General features: G+C 54.6%; 1 protein-coding gene across 1 annotated transcript in view; it reads right to left on the bottom strand.

Moving 5' to 3' along the window:
* The window catches only part of ADCY5 (adenylate cyclase 5), a 159,403-nt gene that overhangs the window by 42,358 nt on the left and 91,107 nt on the right, over positions 1-25,938 (bottom strand). The window contains exons 2-8 of the mRNA XM_019956682.2: positions 24,990-25,139; positions 21,188-21,309; positions 7,084-7,195; positions 5,426-5,553; positions 3,254-3,412; positions 2,286-2,427; positions 203-343 (exon numbers count right to left, since the gene is read on the bottom strand). Of these exons, the coding sequence (XP_019812241.2) occupies positions 203-343; positions 2,286-2,427; positions 3,254-3,412; positions 5,426-5,553; positions 7,084-7,195; positions 21,188-21,309; positions 24,990-25,139 (954 nt within the window). The remainder of the gene's footprint in view (positions 1-202; positions 344-2,285; positions 2,428-3,253; positions 3,413-5,425; positions 5,554-7,083; positions 7,196-21,187; positions 21,310-24,989; positions 25,140-25,938) is intronic.

Consider the following 25,938-nt stretch of genomic DNA (forward strand, 5'->3'; position numbering starts at 1 on the left):
GTGGGGTCCACGGAGAAAGCCTGGGGCTGGAAGTTAGGTGCTCTGGCTCCTGGTCCCAAGTCAGGGTGAACCCCTTTCCAACATTTCCTCCTTGGCTCCCCAGGTTCCCTTGGCCACGTGAGGGGCCTGAGCCGGTCCCCTCACCCACAGGGGCCCCAGCCCTGGACAGCACGGCTCACGCACTGCCCCGCCAGCCACTCACCATCCGCTTCATCTCCTTGGACACCTGGTTGCCCCCCAGGTGGTTATAGAAGGGGCGCTCGGCCCCCCAGTGGGGCGGGTTGTGCCCGATGGAGTTGGTTCTCTGACGGTTCATCTTGGCAATCATGGCCTTCTCTTCTTTCTGGGAGAGCAACAGAAAGGCATCAGCCCATGGACAGGGCCCATCGGGTGAGCCCACGCAAAGAGTTTCATTCCTCCCAGTGCCTGGGCAGGCAGGAGTTATGGCAGAGGCCTCTTCCTTCTCTGCACAGCCTGGGGCTCTAAAGTGCATTCAAGAAAGCATCCTAAGTCCCCCAGACTCCCCAGACCAGCCCTGGCCGGGAGCTGGGAGCCTCAGGTGGGAGCAGCAGGACAGGATGATGCGGTTGGTCTTGTGGGGAAGCCATGGGGCGTGGGAACATCTGTCATTGGCACAGAATGTTAGAGCCTGGGTCTGAAAGTGCCTGGGGGTGATGGAGGGACAGGAAACCAGAGATTCCTATTTCTACCCCAAAACAGGCTTGTTCTAGCACAGTGAATAGTAGAACAGGTCCTGCTGCTCAGAGGCAGCTTCGGGAGGTTTGGGTCATTAGAATGTGAGGTTCAAGGGCTGACATGCGTTGTACAAATACACAGACAGGGCCTCAGCCAGCTCTCCGTGTGCCAACCACAATCTATCTGTTCATCCATCCAAACAAACTCGAGGTGGAGGGCTGCAGAGGTCCTGGGGGGACCTGGGTGGCCTTCCCCTCTTCTCCATCCCTGAGCCTGGGAAGGCAGCCGCTCAGATCAGGGAGGCAGAGGGGAGAGATACAGCCTGCTTCAGCAGACACTGCTCTGGGTTGGGGCTAGGGTTGGAGGTTTTCCCATTTCATCTTTTCTGGACCACTTGTCAAGCTAGAAGAACCAAGACCCAGAGAACCCAGGGCAGAGGATAAGCCTTTATCCTGGGTGGGGCAGGACGAGGAGGCCCGTGGGCCCAGTGGAGAGGAAGGGTGTGGGAGAGGGCCTGGGAGGATTTCAGTTCATTTATACTCCAGCCAAACACAAGCAAATGCTTTAAAATGAGTCGATTAAGCCACAAGGCACTTTCCCCAAAGCACCTACATCCTCCCATCCCTCTCCCAGGTGTCTGTGGCAGGCCTGACACAGCTCCCTCAGGGGCCCTCCCCAACACCCCCACACCCCCTCCCCACAGCCAGGATGCATGTGCTGAGCTGCCCAGGGAGGGCGGGGTACCCCCCTGATGCCCCTCCCAGGGTGGGCGCCTGCCTCAAACAATTCTGCCCACTTTGAAAAATCTACTTTTGCTGTCTCCAAGACTTTCGCTGAAATTTCCTCACAGCTTAATTTTGTCTTTAGTCTAACTCCTTAGGAAAGAAACAGGGAAATTTTTTCTATCAAAGGGCTCTGACCAACAGATAAATTCAATTGGAAGGTTTATAAGTAAAAGGCATTTCAATCTAGGGAGAAATAGAAAGTGGGTAAAATAGAAAATGCTCCTGTTTGCTTTAAAAATTAAGAACATGGAACATGACACTATTAAAAATAGAACACTAAGTCTGCTAATAATTCTGTTTTATCTTTTGGCACGTGCGGGCTGAGACAAAAGAAGGAAGAAGAAAGACTAGAAAGTGAGAGGGGGGGAAGGACAGAGTATGAAGAAACAGAGATACATAAGTACAGGCAGAGAGAGAGCAAGATCAACCTAGTTGGGCAATAGATAAGGAACGAGATGGAAATAAAGGACACTGTATACCCTGAGGTCGCATGTCCATCTCACGGCCTTCTGTTGCATTGTTACTAACTGATCTGAGGTCTGTTGCATTTTTGCAACAGAAGAAAAACGAAAACATCTCCTGTTTGCCATCAGCCTTTGCTAAGCCTCTGTGGCTCTCACGTCCTTCTGGAGACACAGGAACCATAACTGCATCGGGACTTGACTCAAGGAAAGAGTAAGAGGAGAAGGGAGCAGCAGGCCAAGAAACATTCCTCCCACAAGGAATGAAGCTCTTCCATCGTCCCTCCCTCCACTGCAGGCCCCTGCCCACGCCCAACCCCGCCCCAGCCCTTGGCCCCCGGACCCGCTTCTGGGTGCAGCGCAGGATGAGAAAGGTCTCGATACTGTGCTCCTTGAGGTAGGCGTTGCGCTCGCCCCCACAGCCTGGCTCCACTTCGTAGTCACCATTCAAGTAGTTGAGAGTGGCCTTGGTGATGTGGATGCGTCTAGGGTGGGGAGGCAAGCAGGGAGAGGAGGGCAGTAGATATGAATTCAGAACCCCCGCTCCTGTGCAGAACCAAACTGCCACCGACTGAGTCATCATTCAAATCCCAGAGCTCTGGCTCAAATGCTCACCCCTACCTGGGTCCCTCAAGGGACCGTATCCCTCCAAGTCATCAAGATGGCTTGGTGGGCCCCGCCCCACACCATAGCACATCGGCATCATGTTATTACAATAAAGTAACATGTCAGCCTGCCAGGAGAACATGGCTTCCAGTCTCACAAACCTGCAGAAGCCAGCGGTGGCTCTTGCTGACTACAGGATTGTGTCCAATTCTCCAGCCTGGCATGAGCGTCCTCTGCACAGACACACTGTTTCTCCCACTGGTTCCTAAAAGGCCATCTGCTCTACTTCCATTCCTTGGAAGTACTGTGTTTTCCTCCACCTATGCCTGTCCCCAGCCTAGCACCTCCCCCAACCCCGCCTTCCTCACCTGTCCCCATACTGCCCCTTGTGCCGGGCCAGCTCACCTTCCACCTCCGTATGTCCTGGCCGTCCCCCGCCAGGGTTCCTCCCCCATCTAGAAGTTTATGCTACCTCCTGCATCTCAAAACAGACCACGAAGTTCTGTGTAGTTTCTGGATGAACACTAGGTGAGGGTTGGGACGTGCTCCCTACAAACTGCCTTGCGTTAGCGCTCAGCTACTAGAGGAATCCCACTTAGATTCTGCAGCCCCCCGGGCCACAGCTACCCGGTCACGCCCATCCTGGCCCCTCCCACAAGAGCCGCCCGTGTGGGGCCAGGCCGGAAGCTGCCGTCACTCACTCACCCCGCCTTGCCTCCAGCCTCCATGTGGTTGGCCAGTGTGACATCGTTAGACCAGACATCGAACTGCCACTTCCTGAGGCCGAGGACACCGCAGTGCACTCTCCCGCTGTGAATTCCCACACGCATGTTCACGTTCACACCTGTCACCTCCCGGACCAGCCTGGGGATGGAGCAGGGGTAAGGCTGGGAAGGGGTCAGGGCCAGGCGCAGAGAGTGGGGGTGGCTGGAAGGCATGGGGTCAGGGTGCGTGAGAAGGTGCAGAGGTCAAAGGGTCATTTCTCTCTGAGCCAGCCCAAATCCAGAGTCTGAAACTGTTCAACCTGAAGGGCAAGGGCTGAGCCCTTGGTGCTCAAGTGGCTATAAACTGTGAGAGCGCTGTTTCCCATCTTGCCCACAAGGTGGCGCAGCACCTCACACTAGAATCCAGGCCCCACTGCTTCCCCCCGACAGCTAGGACACCTGAGCCAGCGCCACCCTCAGTCATCAACTAAGTTGTGTTCTGAAAATGCAAGCGCACGTTAGTGCCGATTTGAGTCAACAGGAAAGTTACAGTCACTCCAATCTCCATTCATATAATTGTCAGATTTATCCACATTGCTGCTTCTTCAACATTAGCAGGATGATGGAGAGACCCTGCCCAGGAAAGAAAGGAAGCTGGGGCAGGTGCAGGGGACCAGGGGTCTCCACATGCTAGAAGACAGCTCCAACCCCACCACATGCACCATGCACGTACCCGGGGGTCCCCAGTAGATGGGTGGGCCGCCTGTAGGAGAGGGAGTCGGATGGAAGCTCTGCAGCTCTGGGTGTGTGTCTGGGGCACGGGAGAGGGAGCCGGTGCTCACATTTGCACTTTTTAGGGGCCTGGACCCTCTCTGACTCCCTGCATATGGGTCCATTCAGCCTGCCGTGGGGCCGGCAGTCTGACTTGGCCTGGTGGGCAGGAGCACCATGTGGACTCCAGCTCTTGCCCCATCCTACCACCAAGAGGCTGATACCCACCACAGGGAATACTTAGGTCACCTCGCATTTCTCTTGTCCCGGGATCAACTCTGCCAATACCTTTGCTGGAGCTGTGTCTTCCGTCCACAAGACCTCTGGACACTTGTGTTAAAGTGTTAAAGTCTCTCATTCTGCCTTTTTGGCTTAATTCCAAGGCCACCTTCTTTATGAAGCCTCCCTTGGTCCTCCCAGTGGAATCAACTGCCCTATCCTGGGCTCTCTGCTGCAGTTTGCCTCTCTTACCTGATGGTGTCCACTGGGCATGCCTGGTATCAGAGCAGCGGGAGTCCTGGTCTCTCTCCCTCAAAAGACTCCATGCTTCTGGCCCCATGTCTAGCCCAGGCATGCAGGGGAACTCGGAAAACACCACCGAAGGGAACCGAGCCAAACAGAATGGACCCAGCCACCTCCTGGGCCAGCTACTCTGACCTCTGACCTTGCCCACTGTGGCTTTTCTTTTGCCCCACCCAGGCTACTTCTAAAACTCACAATTATTAATCCTGGATGCAATCTCTGATCCTCTCCCTTGACTGACTGTAAGCTTGGATTGTCCATGTTGTTTAATGACTAGGGCTTCTTCTGTGGTCAGCAGTGATCAAGAATTGGCCCAAAGATCTGTTTGCTGTTGTTCCCAGGAAGGATGGATTTTCTTAAATGGGAAATTTGTGTCCGCATCTACCTGCCTTGCAGTATTACTCCGGGGAGCTCTTTAGCTCCTGTGAGCCCAACCTTTCTCATCTGGGAAGAAATGGGACTGGTGACTTCTACCCTTGGCTGACTGGCTCTGAGAAGACATAGGGGTCAGAGCGGTAGGCACTCCCACAGCACAGGGCACATCGAGACTGCCAGCCAGTCCCCCTCTGCTGGAGGGGTGGCTCCACACCTCCTGCTGCCCTGGAGTCTGCAGAGCCCTCCCTTCTCCCAGGACAGGTCCCTGTGTGCAGAGCTTCCCAGGCTGCTGCAGACAGCCCAGGAGAAGACCCAAGGCCTGCAGGTGTGGATCAACCCTCCAGGGTGACCAGGGCCCTTGGGACGTGGCTTTGCCCCACTGTTGCCCTGCATCCACCAGTTCAACATGAGTCAGTTACTCGGGCTGTGGGACAGCAGACAGGCAGTCCCCTGGAGATGGACATGTCCTTACAGGCGGGCAGTCACCCAGGAGACGGGCACTTACGAGATGGCCTCGATCATGTCCATGCCCATCTCCACGCAGCAGTGGGCATGGTCAGCCCTGGCTTCAGGCAGCCCTGAGACACAGTAATAACAATCTCCCAGGATCTTAATACGTAAACAGTGATTCTCCTGGAAAGCAAATTAATTTTAAAAATTAAAAATAGCAGGAAAGAGAAGTGGGAGGGAAAGAAACAGGAAGCAAATAGATTCACCCTGTGCCTGGAATAACTTGCCTTTTAGGGCAGCGAGCACAGATCCAGGGCTGGCACGAGGTGAGGCCCCAGCACTGGGACAGGCTTATCGGGAGCCGTGGGGGACAGAGGACAGGCCAAACAGCCCTAGAGAAGCATTCTAGCGCCCCCAGGCTCAGGAACTCACTTTTATGGCCACAGCTGAGGCTCAAGGAGAATGCAACTGGCTCAGTGTGGCAGGGAAGGTGGCAGACTCATCAGCATGAGAGGCCCCGAGCTGAGAGCAAGGGCCCCATCCCACTCCAGCTCTGGGGCATGCTCCGACTCTTGGCCGAAGGTTCTACTAACTAGTTTTGTGACTCTCCTTTTATGAAAGACTGAAGCAGAAACAAGATTTAACTAAATCTCAGCTGACCCTCAGCCTGGAATTTTTTATCCAAGGGAGTTTTGCTAAGCCTGTGAGCACGTGTGTGCTAAGACCGCCGTGAGCGGAAGCCCCACTAGATGCAGGGTCACCTCGCAGGCTGCAATTGATGAGTAATTGGGATTGAGATGGACTGTCATTCATCACCAATTCAGAGCTGTCCCAACCTGCATCCCAGAAGGTATTTCATGAAGTTGGAGCACTGGAACCCAAGTATTTGTGTGCCCTGAACTCTCCTTTAAGGCCCTTCCTACGCCCAAGCGCCAAGCATGTTGCCATTCACCTTGCCCACGTTCGGTGATAAAATTGGTGAGATGTGAGGCCCCCCATCAATGCCCTCAGAGACCCGGGCACCGGCTCTCATCCGTGATCTGGCCTGGCATCCTGTGACTGCCCAGGGACATGTCCACATGCCAGGGGACACTGCAGTAAGTGTCCCTGATACAGGACTCCCCAAAGGCACAGAGTGTGACTCAAAGCCACAAAGGCTGGGAAAGGACAACAGAGTGTAGACAGGGACTAATGAACCAATGTGTCCTTCACACTCCATGTCTGGGCGGCGGGTGGGGGGCACTTCCAATCTGTCCCAACATGGAGGAGTCCTCTTTCTGGACGTCCCAGGGGTGACACACAGCTGTTTGCAGGCCAGTAGAGATTCAGACTTTCTCTCTTTTTTTTAATCACTCTGGCTACCTTCATCAGGAAAGTGACTGTGTGGCACCGAATTTGCTCCCCCAGACACAAATTCCACAAATTCAGGGCTCTGGGCCACGATCCCCACAGACCTGCCCTCCTGTCTGCTGGTGGAGGGCTCGTTCCCTTGTGGCTGTGACACTGTGAGAGCGCCTCTGAGTGTGTGGTCAGGGCCGATGCAGGGCGTGAGAACACGCAGCCACAGCCTATGCAGCCCTGCTCACCAGCTCCAGTGGCCGCCCCGCAGCACCCTACCCCAGGCAGCCCGGATCAGGCCACCCTTCCAGCCCTGGCTCAGGCACACAGGGGCCCCAGGGCAGTGGCGGGCACAGGGAGATGGGGGGTACTCACCGCAGCCAGCTTGTCGAAGCGGGCGAAGAGCTCGTTGAGGGTCATGACCAGCTCCTGGGCAGTGCACTGGGATGCCAGGCTGGTGAAACCCTCGATGTCAGCAAACAGGATGCTGGGGAGACAGGGGGGAAGACCTCCGTGAGGGAGGAAGTTCGGAGGGGGACACAGCCAGGGCCACCCTCTGCCTTAGGAGGACCGCTGGTCAGCAAGAGTCCTGGGAGCTCCGAATGGCTGCTGGGGAGGGGACAGACAGCCAGGTGACACTGGTGGCCTTTCCCAGCTGGCAGGGAAATGCCAGGCCAGTCCTTCTCTCTGAATCTCCCTGTACCCTCACCACCAACCCAGGAGGAAAGGGAAAGCAGAGGCCTGGGAACGTGTGCTTCTGCCTGAGGCCACCCAACAGGGCGGGGCGCCCCGTCCTCAGCCACCTCTCAGGCCTGTCCCCCATCTGATTCCTGGGCAGCCCCCTCAAAGTAGTTGGGTCCAGGAGAGGGGTCTTTGGTTCCTCTTGTCTGGAAAGTGTTCAGGCCCTAATGGGAGCCTCACAGACGTCTCACTTCCCAACCCCATACACAAGGGAATCCCAGCCCAGGCCCTCCACCCCGAGGGAGTCCTCTAGCATGGCGGTCCCCAGCCTTGTTGGCACCAGGGACCGATTTCACGGAAGACAACTTTTCCACAGATGAGGGGGAGTGGGGATGGTGTGGGGATGATTCAAGCACACTGCACTTATTGTGCACTTTATTTCTAATCAAATACTGCCGCTGATCTGACAGGAGGTGCCGGTCCTCAGCCCGGAGGTTGGGGATCCCTGCTGTAGCAGAGACAGAACGAAGAGGCCGAGGGAAGAGGGAGAGGAAGATGCAGCCAGTGAGCATCTAGGGAAGGCCCCCACCTTGTCCCGCCAGCTCCTTCGGTCTCACCCCTGAGCTCCTCGGTGCGCCCGCCGGTCCCTGTATTTTGTGGTGTGATCTTTCACCCGTTCCTGAGATTCAACATGTCTTCCTTTTCTTTCGAAACAGACTCTCAGAGGTGAGGCCCCGGGGCCAGAACGTGTAAGGGCTCTGAGAGCTTTTTCTTAAAACGGACACAGAAATGTAGTAGCTCTTGCGAGCCGAGCTGTTCCTGGTGGCCACGCACGGGGGCTGGGGCCCTCAAGGCAGCACTGAAGGAGGTCCCGATGTCCCCGTCCCAGGACAAGGGGGTAGACGCTCGAGAGGAGCTGTGGACGGCAGCGTGGGGGCTCCTCGCCATGGCCTGTGCTCTCTTCTCTGATCCACGCAGCTCTCGAGGCTCCAGACCGACACCAGAATTCACACCAGAATGTAGAACTGAACGCATCTTGTCATTTTATTCGGATACTGTGTGTGTGTGCGTGAAGCATGTCTTTTCATTCTGCTGTCTGACATCTGGAGCCTTGCTGACCTGGGGATCCTGCCCCTCCCAGGCCAGCCAGGTGCTAGAGATGCTTAACCACTTGCCTTAGAGTCCAGAGCTTCCCATCCCAGTCAGATCCTCACACTTGGGCCATCACTCCCCTGCCCTCATCACCCCAGGGACAGATGCCAGGTGACGTGGGACAGTCCTGTGCCCCAGAGCCCGCCGACATTATTATAAAACTAGACAATCCGAAGCCTGCTGACTCTCCCTTTCCTGTTCATTGCTGCAGAAACCACAACAGAGGTTTTGCGCACGTTTCTCCTCATTCTACCTCCTGGTGGACCCCTGTGTATCCCCGAGTGTCCCCCCACCCACCCACGGCACAGTGCGCCCTCTCTTCTTGGGACCTGTGAGTAACAAGCTCCCTTTTCAATGGCAGCTGTCTCCTGATCTGTTAGCCTCATCGTACCTGGATAATAACACATGTCTTAAAACAGTTGGACACTGTACTAAACCTTTTACATGTATTAACTCATTTAAGCCTCTTAACCACCCCATGAGGTAGGAATCCTTTTATAGGTAAAAAAAAAACTAAAGCACAGAGAGGTCAAGTCAGCTGCCCAGGGCCACAGGCAGCCTGGCTCCACAGTCCAGGTGTTAAGCCAATAAATGTTACACTGTCTCCTGACCCCACAGTCATCTTAAGTGAGTAAAAGCATAGTGCTCTGGTCTGGCATTGTATATGGGGTGGCGGGAGGTGGAGGGGTGGGTGTGGGCTGTCACAGGTGGGCAAGTACAGGACTCTATCACAAGGGGACACGCTGGGCACCAGCTTGCACACGACAGGAAGTGGGAGCGCCTCCTGGGGCTTGGGCCAGGCAAGTATAAGAAAAGTGTGAGAAGGCAGCCCCTGGGCTGGAGCTCAGTGCTGTTTCCCAGCTTCCCGGCTCCTCCAGCCACTCTGATCCCAGTGGAGACCAGCAGACAAGTTTAGAAGGAAAGGCAAAGAAGGTGGGAGACCTGGGGGAGCTGGTTCGAGAGGAGACAAATGAGGGGGAAGGAAGAGAAAGTAAGGAGGGAGAGGAGTAGAGAGACTGGGTGAGCCCACAAGACTCAGGAATCACTCCAGCTGCTCCAGAGGGGCAGCCACAGGGCAGGGGCTCATAGGATGAAAGGGAGCCGGAGCCCTCACGAGGCTCTGATGCCCGGCGCCTGGAAATCCACACTGGTGATGCTCCCAGCTCCTGAAGTAAATGCTGACCACAACCCCTCCCACCAGCCAGCTCTCTGGCTCTCAGTCTCTCAGGTAGCCCCACCCAACCCAGGAAAGGGGAAAGGTCTCTCTCAGTCTATGTGAAAGAACCGTTATATAGCTGTTCTGGAGATTCTTCTTTAATTCTCAAGAAATCAAAGCCAGGGGAAGTAGGAGTCAAGATCAACTGCTCAGTCAAGGAACACCTTCATAAGCATCAGTTTTTGATTGCAAACCTGGCAGACACCAGGCCCACAGGCTGTTCCACACTGGATCCCAGGCTACACAGCAGAAGCCTGGCTTTGGGGGTTGATTAGTCTCCGCCACGGTGGGAAGGAAAAATAATTCCCAACTGAGCTCTTCTCCTAGGAAGAAAAGCTATGACCAACCTAGACAGTGAATTAAAAAGCAGAGGTATCACTTTGCCGACAAAGGTCCGTATAGTCAAAGCTGTGGTTTTTCCAGTATTCATGTACAGATGTGAGATGAGCTGGACCATAAAGAAGGCTGAGTGTCAAAGAATTGATTATTTCGAATTGTGGTGCTGGAGAAGACTCTTGAGAGTCCCTTGGACAGCAAGGAAATCAAACCAGTCAATCCTAAAGGAAATCAACCCTGTATATTCAACGGAAGGACTGATGCTGAAGCTGAAGCTCCAATACTTAGGGCACCTGATGAGAAGAGCCAGTTCATTGGAAAAGACCCTGATGCTGGGAAAGATTGAAGCCAGGAAGAGAAGGGGACGACAGAGGATGAGATGGTTGGATGGCATCGTGGACTCGATGGATATGGGTTTGAGCAAGCTCTGGGAGATGGTGAAGGACAGGGAAGCCTGCTGTGCTGCCGTCTATGGGGTTGCAGAGTCAGACACGACTGGACGACTGAACGACAACTTGGTAGAGGCAGGATTGCTGCTGGGCAGGGTAACCCACAGCCCCAGGCTCAGGAGAAGATGGGAGGAGGACAACACGAGGCAGACTGTGGACCAGGGCTCAAGGGGTCTCGCTTCACCGCATCCTCAGCCCACAGCTGCCTCAGCTCTCCCAGCCACTGAGCCAGGAGGGCCTCTGCCTGCCGCGCATGGATACGGGCAGGCCTGCCACCAGTCTCCTCCACAGGCACCTGGGTGGGCCTTGGAGAATTCCTTTCTCCACTGCAGCTCTCATTCACTAAACCAGTGGCTCTCAGACCTGGTGTCCATCAGAATCCACTGGGAGCTTTTCTATGGAGAGGTCCCACCACGTCTCAAGAGATTCTGACTTCATCGGTCTGGGACAGGGCTCTGCTATTGATTGTTTTTGTTCTGTTTTATTGTAATCTTCCCTGGTGATTCTGTATGTAGCCAGGGTTAAGAACCACTGTACTAGTTTACATGACACCTTCTCAAGGCTTCCAGCAACCTGCCTAAATCTACAACCCCTCCCATATGTCTATCTCCCTTCCCTTCTGTATTTGTCTCCATTGCATTTTTACCACTTAATCTATTAGCTGTTCTTGTTGCTCCTATTTATTATCATGCTCCTGTCTGTTTCTGTCCACTAGAATGTAAAGCCTTTGAAAGAGGAGTTTTGGTCTATTTCATTCAACACCACATCCTGGCCCCTGGTACAATGTCTGGCACACAGAGGAACTGCTCAATTAAATTTGGAATGACTGAGTGAGGACAGGTCACATCCACCTTGCCCTCTGCTCTGTCCATCCCAGTTCCACACACTCACACACCCAGCACTATACCCAGCACACGGCACCTAATACCCTGTGTCAGTTTCCCGGGGCTGCTATAACGAAGATCAACAAACTGGGTGGTTTAAGACAACAGACATTTATTTTCTCAGTTCTGTCCAGCAGGCAGGAGGCTAGAAGTCTAAAGGCGAGAAATCTGAAGTCAAAGTGTCAGCAGAGCCATGCTTTCTCTGAGACTCTGGATGGAATACTTCCTTGCCTCTCTACCTTTCAGGAGTGGCTGTCAATCCTTGTACTCCTTGGCTTGCAACTATGTCACTCCAGTCTCTGCCTCTCCCTGCAGAAGGCGTTCTCTATGTGTATCTGGGTCTGCATGACATTTTCCTCTTCTTATAGGGGCACCACATATATTGGATCAGGGGCCCACCCCCTCCAGCAAGCCCTCGTCTTAACTTGACTTCACTTCAAAGACCCTATTTCCAACTCAGTTCACGTTCACAGGTCAGGACTATGTATCTTTTAGTGTTAGTCAATTAGTCATGTCTGACTCTTTGTGACCCCATGGTCTGCAGCCCACCAGGCTCCTCTGTTTATGGGATTCTCCAGTCAAGAATACTGGAGTGGGTAGACATTCCCTTCTCCAGGGGATCTTCCCAGTCCAGGGATCGAACCTGGGTCTCCTGCATTTGCCCACAGGTTCTTTACCATTTGAGTCACCATCTTTTAGGAGGACACAATTCAACCTATACAATGTCTAATATATATTTGTAGAATAGAAGAGATTCGTCATAATTTAAAGCAAGGAAGAAGCAGGATCAGTAACTCCAGTAGCTTGTCCTTCTATCACACTGGGCCTGTTGGGGTCCCAAGCATGTCATCTGAGACACGAGCCTGGGGAACCCTCAGCCTGTCACCCCACAGACACTCAGCAGTGTTCATAGACCAAATGGTGGAATAGTTACAGAGGAGGCCAGGCAGCTTCCTGGTCAAGCTAGGGGACGTCAGAAACAACAGCCATGGGGATGGTACCTTGGGAAGCCTGACCCTCCCTCCAGCCCGCTGGGATCTACTCTTCCATAAAAGAAGTTCTTTCAACAGCTGCTGAGGAATCAGGGAGGGGCAGTGGCCTGCTCCCCTCCTTCTCACGGTGTGACAGTGACCAGCAGCCAGGCAGGAGGGGGCTCAAAGCAAGACTTGTAACTGGCATGGAAGCTTGGAATGGTCCCAAGCCCGAGCCCTGCAGCCTGTCCTCCACGTAGACGGAAACGCTACCCCCTACCCCATGGTCCCCCCACCTCCGGTCAGAGGGGAAGTCGCACTCCTCCGCTGCCTTGGGATGGCAGGCGGGGGGGTGGGGATGTGGAATGAATCTGCTCAGTGTCTGTCACTTCTGGAGACTCCTCTGGTTTACGAGGTTTACCCAATGGCAGGCTGTCTGCTCTGCTGGCCAAGACTTCCCGATCTGCTCCTTCGTGATTCCGAAGGCCATTTTACAACAGCGTGGGGCCCAGACTTGCACTAAGGTGCTAATTCATCGATTAGCTCCCACTTGAGAGCTTGTCTTGGCAACACGACCAGGCCCTCATGGCTGCTGCGCGCAGACGCTGGGTAGGCCCGCCCCGGCTGTGCGCTCGTCCGTAATTGCACACCGTCCATCACTCAGGTGGCCTGCCTGCAGGCACGCCTTTCATCCCAACAGGCGCTTCCTCACAGCCTTACCACGCTCATTTTTGGTTAAGCCGTTCCTTTCCTCTCTGTTGTTCCCTCTTGCTGCCAGCAGACCCTAGGACTTGATGGAGCTGCCGGCATCTGATCCTATTCCTGTGCCGAAACCGCATCCCACAGCATTTCTGAGCAGCCAGGAGTGGAGGGAGCGGGGAGGGGGGTGTCTGGGCGGGCGGCAGCAGGAGGGCCCAGCCCTCTGAGCTCCAGCGTTCCCAATCTGCCACAGAGAGGGAACTTGAGAAATGCCAAGAGGCAAACCATCTGTCCAGGTGGGCCCAGGAGGAGCGGGGGCCTGGGGAAACAGAGGTCATGGGGTGGGGGCTGGGAAGGGAGCACAGCCAGGTCTCAGCCCAACTCCTGGAGTGGTGGGCCCAGTGGGAGCAGAAGGTTCTGGGGAAGCAGGGCAGGAAGTGCCCTGGAGGCCCTGAGTGTGCGGGCTGGGGAGGCCCAGCCACAGGCCAGGGGTCTCTTCTAGACGGAGAGGGATGCCCCCTCAGTGTCTCTCCATTTGCTCCAAGCCCTGTAACCTAGAGAGCCACCCAGCTTGACGCCACTTGTAAGATAAAGGAGGGGGTGATGGGCCACCCCCAGGCCTTAGGTGAGCAGCACAATCAAGTGTGGTCTTATCATCACTTGGCTGAGAATGGGCACCAGATGACTGGGCATTTCCCGAGGGGCATCGGAGAATGATTAAAGCAGGGTGTCAGAATAGGGAGCAGCCAGAAGACCATCTGACTCCGCAGGCTGGGAGGGCAAGGGTCGGGAAGGCCCAGGAGAGGACCCGAGCACCCTGGGTGTCGGCACACACCCACCTAGGGGAGAAGCTGCCCTGGGACGGCCGTGCCCTCTCTGCTCCCACAGATGGGACCTCTGCCTTCTTGTCTTAGGACTGGGTCTTAGGACTTGTCTTAGGACTGGGTCCAGGGGGACTGGGGTCAAGGTACATCCTGAGATCCTCGCTGCCGACCTCAGGGTCTCGGGCAGACCTCAGTTCCACCCGCCAGTCCCTTGCTCTTGCTTCCGCCCCCCAAGCCCTTCTCCCTCCCGACAGTGAAGCCCACAGCAGCTGCAGATCTTCTGTTCCCAGAGTCTGGGGAGAGTTGGGGAGATGCTTCCTAAAGGGAGGGGCCCTGCACCAGGACCGAGCATAGTCAAGCATAGTTGGGACCTCTCAGTGGTCACGAGACGGGTGCTTTCTATTTACTTCTCATGCTGCTTTTATTTTCCAATTTTCCTACAAAGAACATACGTCCTTTGTATAATAAAAATGTTAATTTTTAAAAGATGGAAAATAATTCGCATTCTTCTTTTAGGCCCTAACTCTAACCCTTTCATCTTCACGATGTCCTCTTTGACTCACTCTGCCCAGAATCAGCCTTCTTGTGTCTGAATTCTTATTAGAATCAGAATCACAAAGCACAGCTGATTTCAGTTGTTTCAAAGGCAGCCTGACCTGTCTGACTGGTCAGTGACTCTGCGCCCTGACTTCTCTGTCTTCCGGTTTCCTCCAGGGCCCCCCATTTTGAGAGGCAGAGAGGTGCTGGTTCCACCCCCCACTGATCCCCATTCTATGCCCCAGGACAAACTTAGGTCTGTTGTCAAGACCCAATCCCAGGCAAGGATGTGAAGAAATTGGAACCTTTGTGCACTGTTGGTGCAAAGGTAAAATTGTGAACCACTATGGAAAACAGTATGGGGTTCTTTAAAAAGTTAGAATTACTGAGATTTCCCTGGTGGCCCTGTGGTTAAGAATTTGACTGCCAGTGCAGGGGACACAGGTTCGATCCCTGGTCTGGGAGGAACACACATGCGGTGAGGCAACTAAGCCTGTGCGTGACGACTGCTGAGCCCAAGTACCCTTGCTGTGCTCTGCAACAAGAGAAGCTACTGCACTGGAAGCCCAAGCACCATAACCAAGTCGGCCCTGCTCACCACAACTAGAGAAAGCCCACACAGCAATGAAGATCCAGCAGAGCCAAAATTAAATAAATACAATTTTTTTAAAAGAAATAGAATTACCATCTGAAATAGCAATTTCACTTCTAGGTATATACCCCAAATATTGAAAGCAGGGACTCAAGGAGATATTTGTACACCATGTTCATAGCAGCACCATTCACAGTAGCCAAGAGGTGGATGCAACCCAAGAGTCCATCAGTGCATGCGTAGAAAAGCACAGTGTGGTAAACACATACAACGGAATGGTGTTCAGCCTTAAAACACAATGGAAACCATGATATAGTCTACAGCATGGATGAACCTTAGAGACATTAAGTGAAATAGGCCAGACACAAAAGCGCCAATACTGCATAACTCTGAGTAAATGTGGTGCCTAGAAATAGACGAGTTCATAGAAAGTGGAATGGCGGTCGCCAGGGGCTGGGGAAGGGCAGCAATGGGGAGTTAGTATTTAATGAGTACGGAGTTTCAGTGCTACAAGAGGAAAGAACTTCTGGAGATGCATGGGCTGATGGCTGTCCAACAATGTGAATATACTTAATGCCACTGAACTGTACCCTTAAAATGGTTAAAACAGTAAATCGTATACTGTGCATATTTTACCACAGCTAAAATAATTAATTGATTGATTAATTAAAAGAAAAGACTCAACACCAGTGGGGCCAGCTGGGTCATCAACCCATAGCACCTGGCTCCGCCTTACCTCACTGATGAGGGCTAGACATTCTCTAAGGGGCAACACAATGTCTTTTCCATTTACTCTGAGTCATGCCTGGCACATAGTAGCAGCTCAAAAAATGTTTGTGGCATGAATGAGATGAAAATATAAGACCACTTATATCTATAATTGATAGGAAGTATGACAAGAAAAGGGCTTCCCAGGTGACACTGGTGGTAAAGAACCTATCTGCCAGTGCAGGAGATGCAAGAGATGTGGGTTTGATCCTTGGGTTGGGAAGATCCCCCTGGAGGAGGGCACGGCAACCCACTCCAGTATTCTTGCCTGAAGAATCCCATGAAGAGAGGAGATTGGCGGGCTACAGTTCATAGCGTTGCAGAGTCAGACATGACTGAAGTGACTTAGCACACATGCATGCACATTACAAGAAAGAATACTTTTCTTAAAATCAGATTGGAGACAGGAAACCTGTATGTTTGTAGACTACACTTCTGTCTGTCCATCGGCTAGGGACGTGGGGAGGTAAACATTTCCCCTCTCTGCCCACAGGGTGTACAGTCCACCCATGGGTATCTGAGCATCACAGACATTGTCTCGTGGTCATTATAATTCAGAACCATGCTATAGTGGAGCCAGACGCCAGAGCAACCTGGGGACGCAGCCAAGTCCTTGAAGGAGATGGAAGAGGAGACGATAACCTTAAAACGGGGAGGTTGGGGATAGAGGGGGAGAGAAGGAAAGGGAGTGGGGAGGGCTGAGGGAAAGGACAGCCCTCCCCAGATCCTGCTACACCCTCACTGCATAGTGAGGAGGTGTTACTCACCTCCACCCCAACCCTGGGTCAGCAGCCCTCCGCCAAGACCCCCAACTCCAGCCCCACAGGGCTCCTGGGTCTCTGAGAATGAGGCTCTCGTTCAAGCCATTGAACTAACACCCTCTTCCACACACTGGAGCCTGCTCTGCCTCTGCAGGGCAGACAGTCTGCAGCCCATTCCGGGGCCCGGGGCTTTACACCCTGTACCTCCTCTAACCTCCCAGCACCCTTGCAAAGCCCCAGGCCCCCTGTTACAGACTCTGCTCCCCAGTGGCTAAGAGGTGGGTTGTCTAGCATTATACTCCGCCGGAAGGCAAAGTCCGTTGTCAGCTCAGCAGCTCCACCCGCCGTGTGATGTGTCTCCGGTTTACTCTCTTGTTAACGTATCCTCCCAAACAGGAGAGCTTCCTGATGACAGAGCCAGAGTCCCCCTCAGTTCCCACCATGGTTCCTGCCTCTAGCTGAGTGTCTGAGAGCACAGTCAGCGGTTCCCAGTGAGCAGATAGAGATGAAACCTCTGCTGGATGGATGAGTGGGTGGACATCACCATTCCCATGTCACAGATGAAGGAACTGAGGCTGAGACTCGGTTACCTGCCCAAGTCCCCACAGCTCCTAAGGGGCAGGGAGGTTATGAACTAGCCTGCTCAACCCAGATGCTCTTCTTCCTCCACACAGTGACCTCTTGACAAAGGTAATCCGGACGCATCCCGTTTCTGGCTGCATCAGCACCCTTATTCTGCTTCCCCAAGTGGTACCTCCTCTAGGTGCCTCTTCCTCCAGTCTCCATCTCCCTCCTCCCAAAGCAGAGCACCAGGAGCTCCCAGGTGTGAGCAGCCTCCACTGGCATGATCCGGAGGCCCTTGTCCCAGGAGTGGGGACAGCACGGCTCTCCACTGACCCTGGCACTGTGGCTGCAGCAGGAGGGCTATGAAGCCGCAGGTCTGAACCCAGCCATGGCCCCAGCCCCAAATGACCTGTCCAGCAAGAGTGGCAGAGATATCTCCACCTGTTACCATACATCAGACATGAGAGGCATCTGGGGACTCCACGGGGGTCTTGAGGGTTCCGTGGCCTCTGACCAGTCTCAATCCACAGGACCAGCGCATCCAACGGGCCTCCCCAGAACCCCAGGAATTGGATGCGATAAAAGGATCCTCCTCAGGCCCAGGGGAGAATGAGGCCATGGAGAGTGATGGGCGCCCATCTGTCACCCTTCTCCGCCAGGGCCAAACTCTCCTGCCACCCATTAGTCTCTTCCCTCCCTTAGATCCAGGCCCAAACCGTCACACCGCACAGTTGATTTATTTATTCTTGTGGCCTTGCTCTTGGTGGGGTTAGAGAAGAGCATGTCATCACCCCTCTCTAAATATTACAACTCCACAGAGAATTGATGAATGTGATTTATCACCCTTCCACTCCAGCTCCAGAATCCCCAGGCCATTCTTTGTTGATAGGAGTGTGATCATAATCATAATAATAACAGTAACAACAATAATAGCCGCTCCCAATTACTGAACACTTGCTCTGTGTCAGGGAGTGTGCTAAGCACTTTCCTCGTATTATTTCATTTACTCTTTAACAACCATGTTAAGTAGGGGCTAGTTCTTCCTACTACACAGAGGAGGAAACTGAGGTTCAGAGTGGCTCAAAGCTGATAATTTGCCCTGGTCACAGCAGGTCTGGAATGACATGAAGGGCAGCCTAATCCGGGCCTTAGGGCTAATCACTGGACCGTAAGCCAAGCCCCAGCATGCATCCCTATACCATAAAATCATTCCTCCACCTACTACTCAACCCCTAACCGAAGCCAAAGGTTCAGCCCCAAATCAGAGACCAAACACAGCAAGCAATGTGTTTCCCCAAAAGCTGCACTGGGCAGTGGCTGCTGAAACAGGGAAAGGGGCCAGTGGGATATTTGCATATGATTGCTTGTGGCTGGCCTCTGATGTGTACCAGCCACCCCAGGTCCTGGCAATTTCAGAGCCAGACTTATGTCTGTCCCTGTGAAAATGATGGCCTCTTAGCTTTTCTCTCCTTTCATCTCTTTCCTGATTGCTGTCACTGATCCTGAGTACATTCTAGAAGAGAGACATGACCCCCCTATGGCTGGGGTCTGATTCTGATCCTTGCCATGTAGATGCTCTCACCACTCTGTGACTCCTGCATTGACCCAGAGTCACAGCCTCTGTGGGAGTGGAGGGCGCAGGGGTGCTTCCCAGAGGGTGGGCCACTCCATGGGCAGTCCCTCTGGAAGAGGCCCGAGTCATCCTCTCTCACCAAACTCCCTTGCTGGAGGGCTGGGGGCACAAGAGCCAGCAACAGAGGGGTGGGAGGTGGAACGCTGCCCTGCCGTGTGGGAGGACAGAGGTGTGAGAGGGCAAAGTGCTGGGCAGAGATGCAGAGGTGGCCAGGTGTGAAAGCTGCAATAGCCAGGCCAGGCTGAGACTTTGTGCCTTGAATGCCAGACTGTTTCTGGGCAAAGAATTTTCTGGATTTCCTTTGTGTTCCACTTTACAGTTTAGTAAATCTGCTGAACGCTCTGCTGTGCTAAGAGGAGTCAAGAAAAGCACCCTTTGTCCATGCTCTGCCTGGAACAGAGCCATGCTGGGGCCAGCGGGGTGGTGAAGACAGGACCAAGAGAGAAAATTCCAGAGGAGCTCAGGGGTTTGTATGTATTGGAATGCTTGGTGGGTTACCCCTTACCCCTTGAACCTTGGGTCTCTGGGACTTGTTCTGATAGAGAAGGCTGTTTCTTTACCTGCCCTAAGGTGGGGACCCCCACATTTGAGGGGCAGCCATCAGGCAGGAAAGGCCCCCCTGGCTCCTCAGTCACACACAGGCAGGTGGAAAACCTCTCTTCTGGCCAAACCTCTCTCCTCCTCTTCTCTGAGTACCCTCCCTCCTGAGGGCTCCCCAAACCTCCTTCCCACAGAACCATTATACAAAGCCCTCCTGCTGGGCAGATAAAAAACATCTGTCTAGTAGTCAGGCCAGGTGGAAACTTCGAAACCAAAAAGCTTTCTGGGGGCAATTGCCTCACTTAACTGTTATGGATCTTGGACAAGTTAATATATGTGCCTCTTTATTCACCTGTTAAAAGGAGATAATAATAGTACCAACATCTTATGTTTGTTGTGGTGATTCAGTGAATATAAAAAAGTGCTTAGAGCAGTGCTGGGTTCATGAAAACTCTATACAGGTATTAGCTGTTGTTGGTGATTATCCTACCACATGAGGACAGAGGCAGGTATGAGGAGATGAGCAGAGAAACCCTCGAATCAGCACCACCTTTCGAGGCCTGGACCCCGCCATCACGTTGAAAGGAGCACGCCTGAGCCCACAGCCCCTCAGGACACCTCCTGGGCCTGGAGGCTCAGCCAGGGCGGCTTTCTTCCTGAGACCCCAAGGCTGCCGCTGGCCATGATCTCCCTGCCTGAAGGTGGAGTGTGGGTGGGCGTCAGAGGGGGTGGGATACTTTGAAAACTGAGAACAAATACAGTCTGTAGGTACTTTTTTCTTCCAAAGGCTTCAGATCTGTTTTGGGAGGTGGATGGAGGACACACCGTTAGGACTGGCAGTCTTGGGGCACATTGGGAACTGGGCAGTTCTGCCCACTCCACAGGACAACACCTGCCTACTCCCCACCCCATCATCAGCCTCATCTGACTTTATTAATACCTATTAGTGTGTGTGTGTGTTTATCCTTGCACAATAGTTTAATTATTTTATTTAACCCTTTTATTGAAAATTCAGCCCAAAGCTCCAGAAGGTTGTCTTTGTGTCAACCTTCAGGGACTCATGGGTCCTAGGAAAACTCACACAGGGAGGAAAGAACCCGCCCAAAGGCAAACACAGCAGCTCCTTTTCTGGGCATATGGGAGGATTAGAGGGCTCCCCAGGAAGCCATGCTGGATGAAGGCCACTGTATCGCTTCATGTCCCCATGGAATGCAGAAGCAGATTTTGCACTCTATTAATCTACATCTGTTTGCATGTCCCTGCTGTCAGCACTTCTGTCTAGGGAAGCAGCAAGCAGGCAGTAAAAGGAACATGGGCTTCGGCGGGGAGGCGAGACCTTGGTGCACCCTGCTCTATCACTCCCTGCCAAGTGACCTTGGGCAAGGGTCTCAGCCATTCTGAGCTCATTCTCAGAGGATGCTGAAAAGGGTCCCCACCCCGCAGGGTTGTCAGCCTCCTGACAGGATTAGCAATGAGGTGGATAACGCCTGGTGCAGTGCCTGGCACACACTGCTTAGAAGGCATGGAGGTTGCCAGAGATGCCGGATGCTGGTGAAGATTGAGATGATGATGGTGACACTGAGGTCCCAAGTCTGCTTTCTGCCTCCCTTGTTAGGCTAGGGGTTTCTCCAACAGCTGCTTGTGGTGTTTTCTCCTTTCTCCTCCTTCCTACAGCCTCACCTCCTCCCCACAGTACTAATTCACTTACCAGACCGAGAGGGGCAGGGCTGGGGTGCCCCAGACAACACACATTCCAAAGCCACCAGACCCCCTGGTTGGGCTGTGCCCTCCTGAAGTGAAGGAAAGGGACATGCCATCTCCTATGGGATTCAGTCTTCCCACCCTGCCCTCGCCCCCCAGCCTCGCCCCTACCTCACGTTGTCATGTTTCTGGATGTAAATCTTATGGAACATCATATCCTCCTGTTTGGCGTTGATGTCGGCTTTCATCTCCATGGCAACGTGACGGGGAAGGACAGACAGCAGGAGCCGCTCCTGGAGGGGAAGCAGATGCTTTCATCATAGCCTCTCCCCAGCTTGGCAGTCCCTTCCCCTCCCCAGGCTTCACTCCTCTACACCTGTGTCCCCACCGCAGGGCCCTGGAAAACCTCTCAGGCTCTCCTCAAACTCAGGGGGCTGACACTTGCATGCTGGGGACAGAGACATGCCTCAGGGCCACCTGGCCCCCATCTCCCTGGGACACCTCCTGGTTCTTTGGTTACATGGGGAAAAGCGCTCCGGGTGAGCCTGTAATACCAAGCACCTTGGGTCAGAGACCCTGGGCAAATGACTGAACTTCTCTGAGCCTCCAGTTGCTTATATAAATGGGGATGGGGTTGTTGGAGCTTTAGATGAGATTCATTCAGTCATCAAATATTCACTGCAAACTGACCGTGTTCCAGGCATCATGCTGGGTGCCAGAAGTGATAACTGGGGCCAGGTTCCGCCTTCACAAGTTCCCGGTCTCCTGCGTTACAGGTACTATGGGGCATGGAGCAGGGGCACCTGCCTGAGGCTAGGGAGAAGTGGGGTGGTCACAGAGGACTTCGTGGGGACTAGAGAATGACGTGCTCCATTTTCACAGGATGGTGGCCCAGGAGGACGGGAAAAATCCCTGACATGAGAAACTGAGAAATTAAGATCAGCTGAGGGGGAGGTTGGAGGGAAGTAGGGAGAGGGGCCAGGGCCACCCTGTGAAGTGGGGGAGGGTCACGTCAGCCCTTGATGGAGTCTGGATGTGGCCTCCTCTCTGAGTTCTCCTCTGGGGCCTGCCTGCTCCAGAGGTTCAGCAGCCCCCAGAGTATGCAGCCTCTGCCCACACCCTCTGCAGCCCCTCCCCATGCTAGGCGCTCTGCCAGGCTTACTCACGGATCCTCTCATCTGGGGCCTTTCCTCCTGGCGGCCCGCAGCCCCTCCATCTTCCCTCCCATCCCCCAGCAGTGGAAGCTGGACCACTCCCTCCCCAGGCCCTAAGACTTCTGCTCCTGCACCTGTCTAGTTCCCCTCCCTCCTTCCTGCCCCACCTCTGTCCTCTTCCTGCTCACTCCTGCCATCGGGGAGCAAGGCTTCCACCAGTACCTCCCCTGGTCACCTCCCAAGCCACTCCCTGGTCCAGGTCCCCAAGTCTTCAGCCAGCACCTGACATCATGCCCACAGCATGCTCACCCTCCCAGTGGCTCTTCTCAAGTTCCCTGCCTTTGCCCATGGCACTCCCATCTTCCAGGTCACCAAGGTCAAGGCCTTGCTCCTCACCTAGAATCACCATCCTCACACATGCTGCTACCCTTCCTTGGGCTCACCCCCTTCCCAGAAGGAGGGTCCTGGCTCCAGCTGCCAGCATCCCTTGCCATGCTGAGCCTTCCTGTAGAGTCCCCCATCACTCTGCATTTCAGCCTGTTACTGGGGCCTCCTGAAGGTGGCAATATGTCTTGTTGGGCTTAGAGCAGACAGTCTTATGCTCAGGAAGCTCTGATAAACTAGTGAGGAATGGTGCTCTCTGTGGACAGGCCTAACCTCTGGTCAGGACCTCCATCAGAGGACACGGCCATTACAGGCCATCTCATATTTACTGAACTCTCCATAAACAGCTACTGGTGATAAAAATACAAATGAAGGACAATTCTGTGGAAATATAGGACGACTGGGAGAAAGTGTGCAACAAATTGTTTAGATTCATGAGAGACCTTCCTACATTTCAGCTAGTTCCGGGGCTGAGGACCAGGAGGAGTGGGCAGGGGATGGGTGGGGAACGTGCTGGATTCCCTCATCAGGTGGCACTGAGGAGCATCCTCGGATCTAGGAGCACCCCCTTCTGCAGAGGGCAGAGGAGGCTGGACTCCGGGCCATGGCTGGGTGAGGAGTGCCTGTCCCCTGGAAGCAGGCCTCCCCTCCCTGGCCTGAAACATGGTTTGGAGAATATATTCCCCCCTACCTCCCCCAAGACCCCTGTGGATTTGCTGGAATGTCTAGCCTGGCCAGGGCCAGCACAAGTAGACTGTGATGAACTGTAAATGCTATAAATGCTAATTTTACTGCAAAAGGGTGAGGTCCAGGCGTGGGGGAGGGGGGCGGTGTGGGAGGCACTCCCTAAACCAGAAGGGGCGGGAAGTTATCCTGATCTCAGGTAAGTGATGCTGGGGCCTGAGACGGGCATGAGAGAGGGGGCTTTTGAGGCAGATAGGGGCTTGGGGGTGAGTAGGGTGCAGAAGTGAGGTAACCGTGTCAAGAAGAGACAGTGGGAAGACTCAGGGACACCTCTGGGCATGGGTTTCATTCAAGAGCTGGACCAGGAGCTTAGATGGGACCAAGAGCACGCGTGGGAAGGCCAGGCCTCAGATGGGACAGCCTGAGCTGGGGACCCGGCCAGGCACAGCGGCCCCGCACAGGGCTGCAAGGGAAGCAGGGGCAGACTATGGGGGTGGGCGGCCTGGAGAGGCACTGTGGAACTCTGCCCCCTGGCTCAGCTGTCTGTGTCACCAGCCAGGTCACTGTAACTCCCTAGACTGAACCCAGACAGAGGCAGAGGGGTGCCTCACACTGTGATGAGCTCCGCGCTCGTGGGGACTGAGCTCATGCAGGGTTCACGGAGCACCCGCTGTGCCAGGCAGGAGGGCGCACGTGACTACCGCTCTGCTGTCCACGCCTCCGGCTCCCTGTCCTCACGATCAAAGGCAGACCTTCCGTGTTTACACCTGCCACCCGCCTGACATGGCGCGCAGCTCAGAACAGAGCTCCGCCAGCGTTTGGGCAGGCTGCGGGGAGACGCTAACCTAAGAACAGAGCGAGGCCCCTCCGGCTCGGAGTAGTGACCTTCCCTCTGAGAGCCAGGATGAGTCTGAGCCCAGTGGGAGCCCCAGCACCTGGCCGGCCGGCCTGCTTCCCACCCCCAGCTGCCCCCGGGTCTCCCTCCAGGCCTGCTGTCTGGGAGCAGTGTGCCCGGTACAGACTCAGAGCTTCTATCCAGTTCACACGCATGAGAAGACACAAGGGTGACCTGGCCAGACCCGAACCCCGAACAGGACGCCCCAGGATGCCAGGCAGGGAACCCTGACAAGTCCTCAATCTCCACCCCACCCTCAGCCAGAGGAGCATGCGGGGGCAGGTCTCTCTGCCTGGGGCTCACGGAGAGAAGCCCCCGAGTGTGTGGCCTGAATGAGTGACCTGCCTCCTGGCCCCGGAATCCTGAGGGTGAGGTTTAGGGTGAGACATGGCCGTCTTCCTTTCTCGAACTAACCAGACCCCAGAACTCGGCACATGGGAAGTGCCTCGTGAGGGCATCATGGGGCTGACAGCTTGGGCTTCTCTCCTTCCCCCTCCCCCTCCCCGGGAGCACCTTCATCCCAGGAGGGAATGCTGATGCTCTCATCATCCAGTTCATCAGCCCTGGGGTCAGGAGGGAGGGCCGCTTCCTGCCTCCCAGGGCCTGGGTGCTCAGTTTGAGTGCGAACCACAGGGAGGCTGAGCAGGCACTCTCAGCCCAAAGCTTGAGCCCCGAGCTCATTCTCCAAAGCTTCTTGAGAGCATTCCCACAGAGCCAAGAATGCTGGGCACCCTCCAGAGGAAACATCCCCCACGGCCTGGGCCCCCACCCAGGAGGGGCTGGACAGCTGCCCTGAGCATCGCTGGCGGGCAGGCAGCAGCTGGGCAGCCGCGCGGGGCAGGAGGGCCTCACCCACCTGCTGCTGGTTCTCCCGCTGTGAGTGGAGCCGTGCCTGGATGCACTCCCGGGTCTCCTGGAAGGCCTGCCTCTGCGAGACCTCAGCCGGGTAGTGGGTGCACACACCCACAATGTTGGTGCAGGAGAAAATGAGGACGTTGGAGACGAGCTGCAGAGGAAGAGATGAGGACAAGAGCTGAGTCCTGGAGCAGGCACTGGCGCCCCAACCACGACCCTCCCACTCCCAGGGCTCAGAGCCCCCAGGTCCCACTGTAGCAAACACACACCTAGTTGCCAGCAAACAGATGCCAAGGGCTCCCACCCACAGCCAACTACTGGGAGCAGCCAAGTGCAATCAGTCAGGCTCCCTGATGTCCTCAGAGCCCAGAGCTTGGCTGGCCTGCGACAGAATATGGCCCTAACGATGCTGAGTCACAGAATGATTATCCTGGCTATGTCCATAGTACCAAAGGCGACAAGGTTAGGTGTCCTGGGGATGCTGTGTCAGAGCTGTGGGTGTTGGGGTGGCAAGGCCACTGCAAGGAAGTTTCCTTGAGAGGGATAGGACTTCATCGTTTGAAAGAGTGACAGGGTCCACACAGGACAAAGGACTGCTCTCTCATGGAGAAGCCTTAGCCGGCTATTCCCCAGGGATCAGCTCCAAGAAGCAAATAGCTGCTGATGCACAGCACTGTGTGAAGTCCTCTGGGGATGGAGGGGAGGATGAGGTCCCCAGCCAGCAGGGATCAGTGTCCACACAGGTCTCATCTCCTTCTCTACACCAGCACCAGGGCCTCCCGATGACCCTCCCCGCAACACACCAGTTGGTGGACACCCTCCTTCACCCCCACTCCACATGGATGCCCATCTCTGTGCTGACAGAGATGTGTGCAGAGAGACACCACTGTCATCAGGTCACAGGGACAAAGCTGAAGTTCTTTTGAAAGCAATACTCACTGAAAAAATGA

This window comes from Bos indicus, chromosome 1 (genome assembly GCF_029378745.1).
Source record: "Bos indicus isolate NIAB-ARS_2022 breed Sahiwal x Tharparkar chromosome 1, NIAB-ARS_B.indTharparkar_mat_pri_1.0, whole genome shotgun sequence".
NCBI classification, from domain to species: Eukaryota; Metazoa; Chordata; class Mammalia; order Artiodactyla; family Bovidae; genus Bos; species Bos indicus.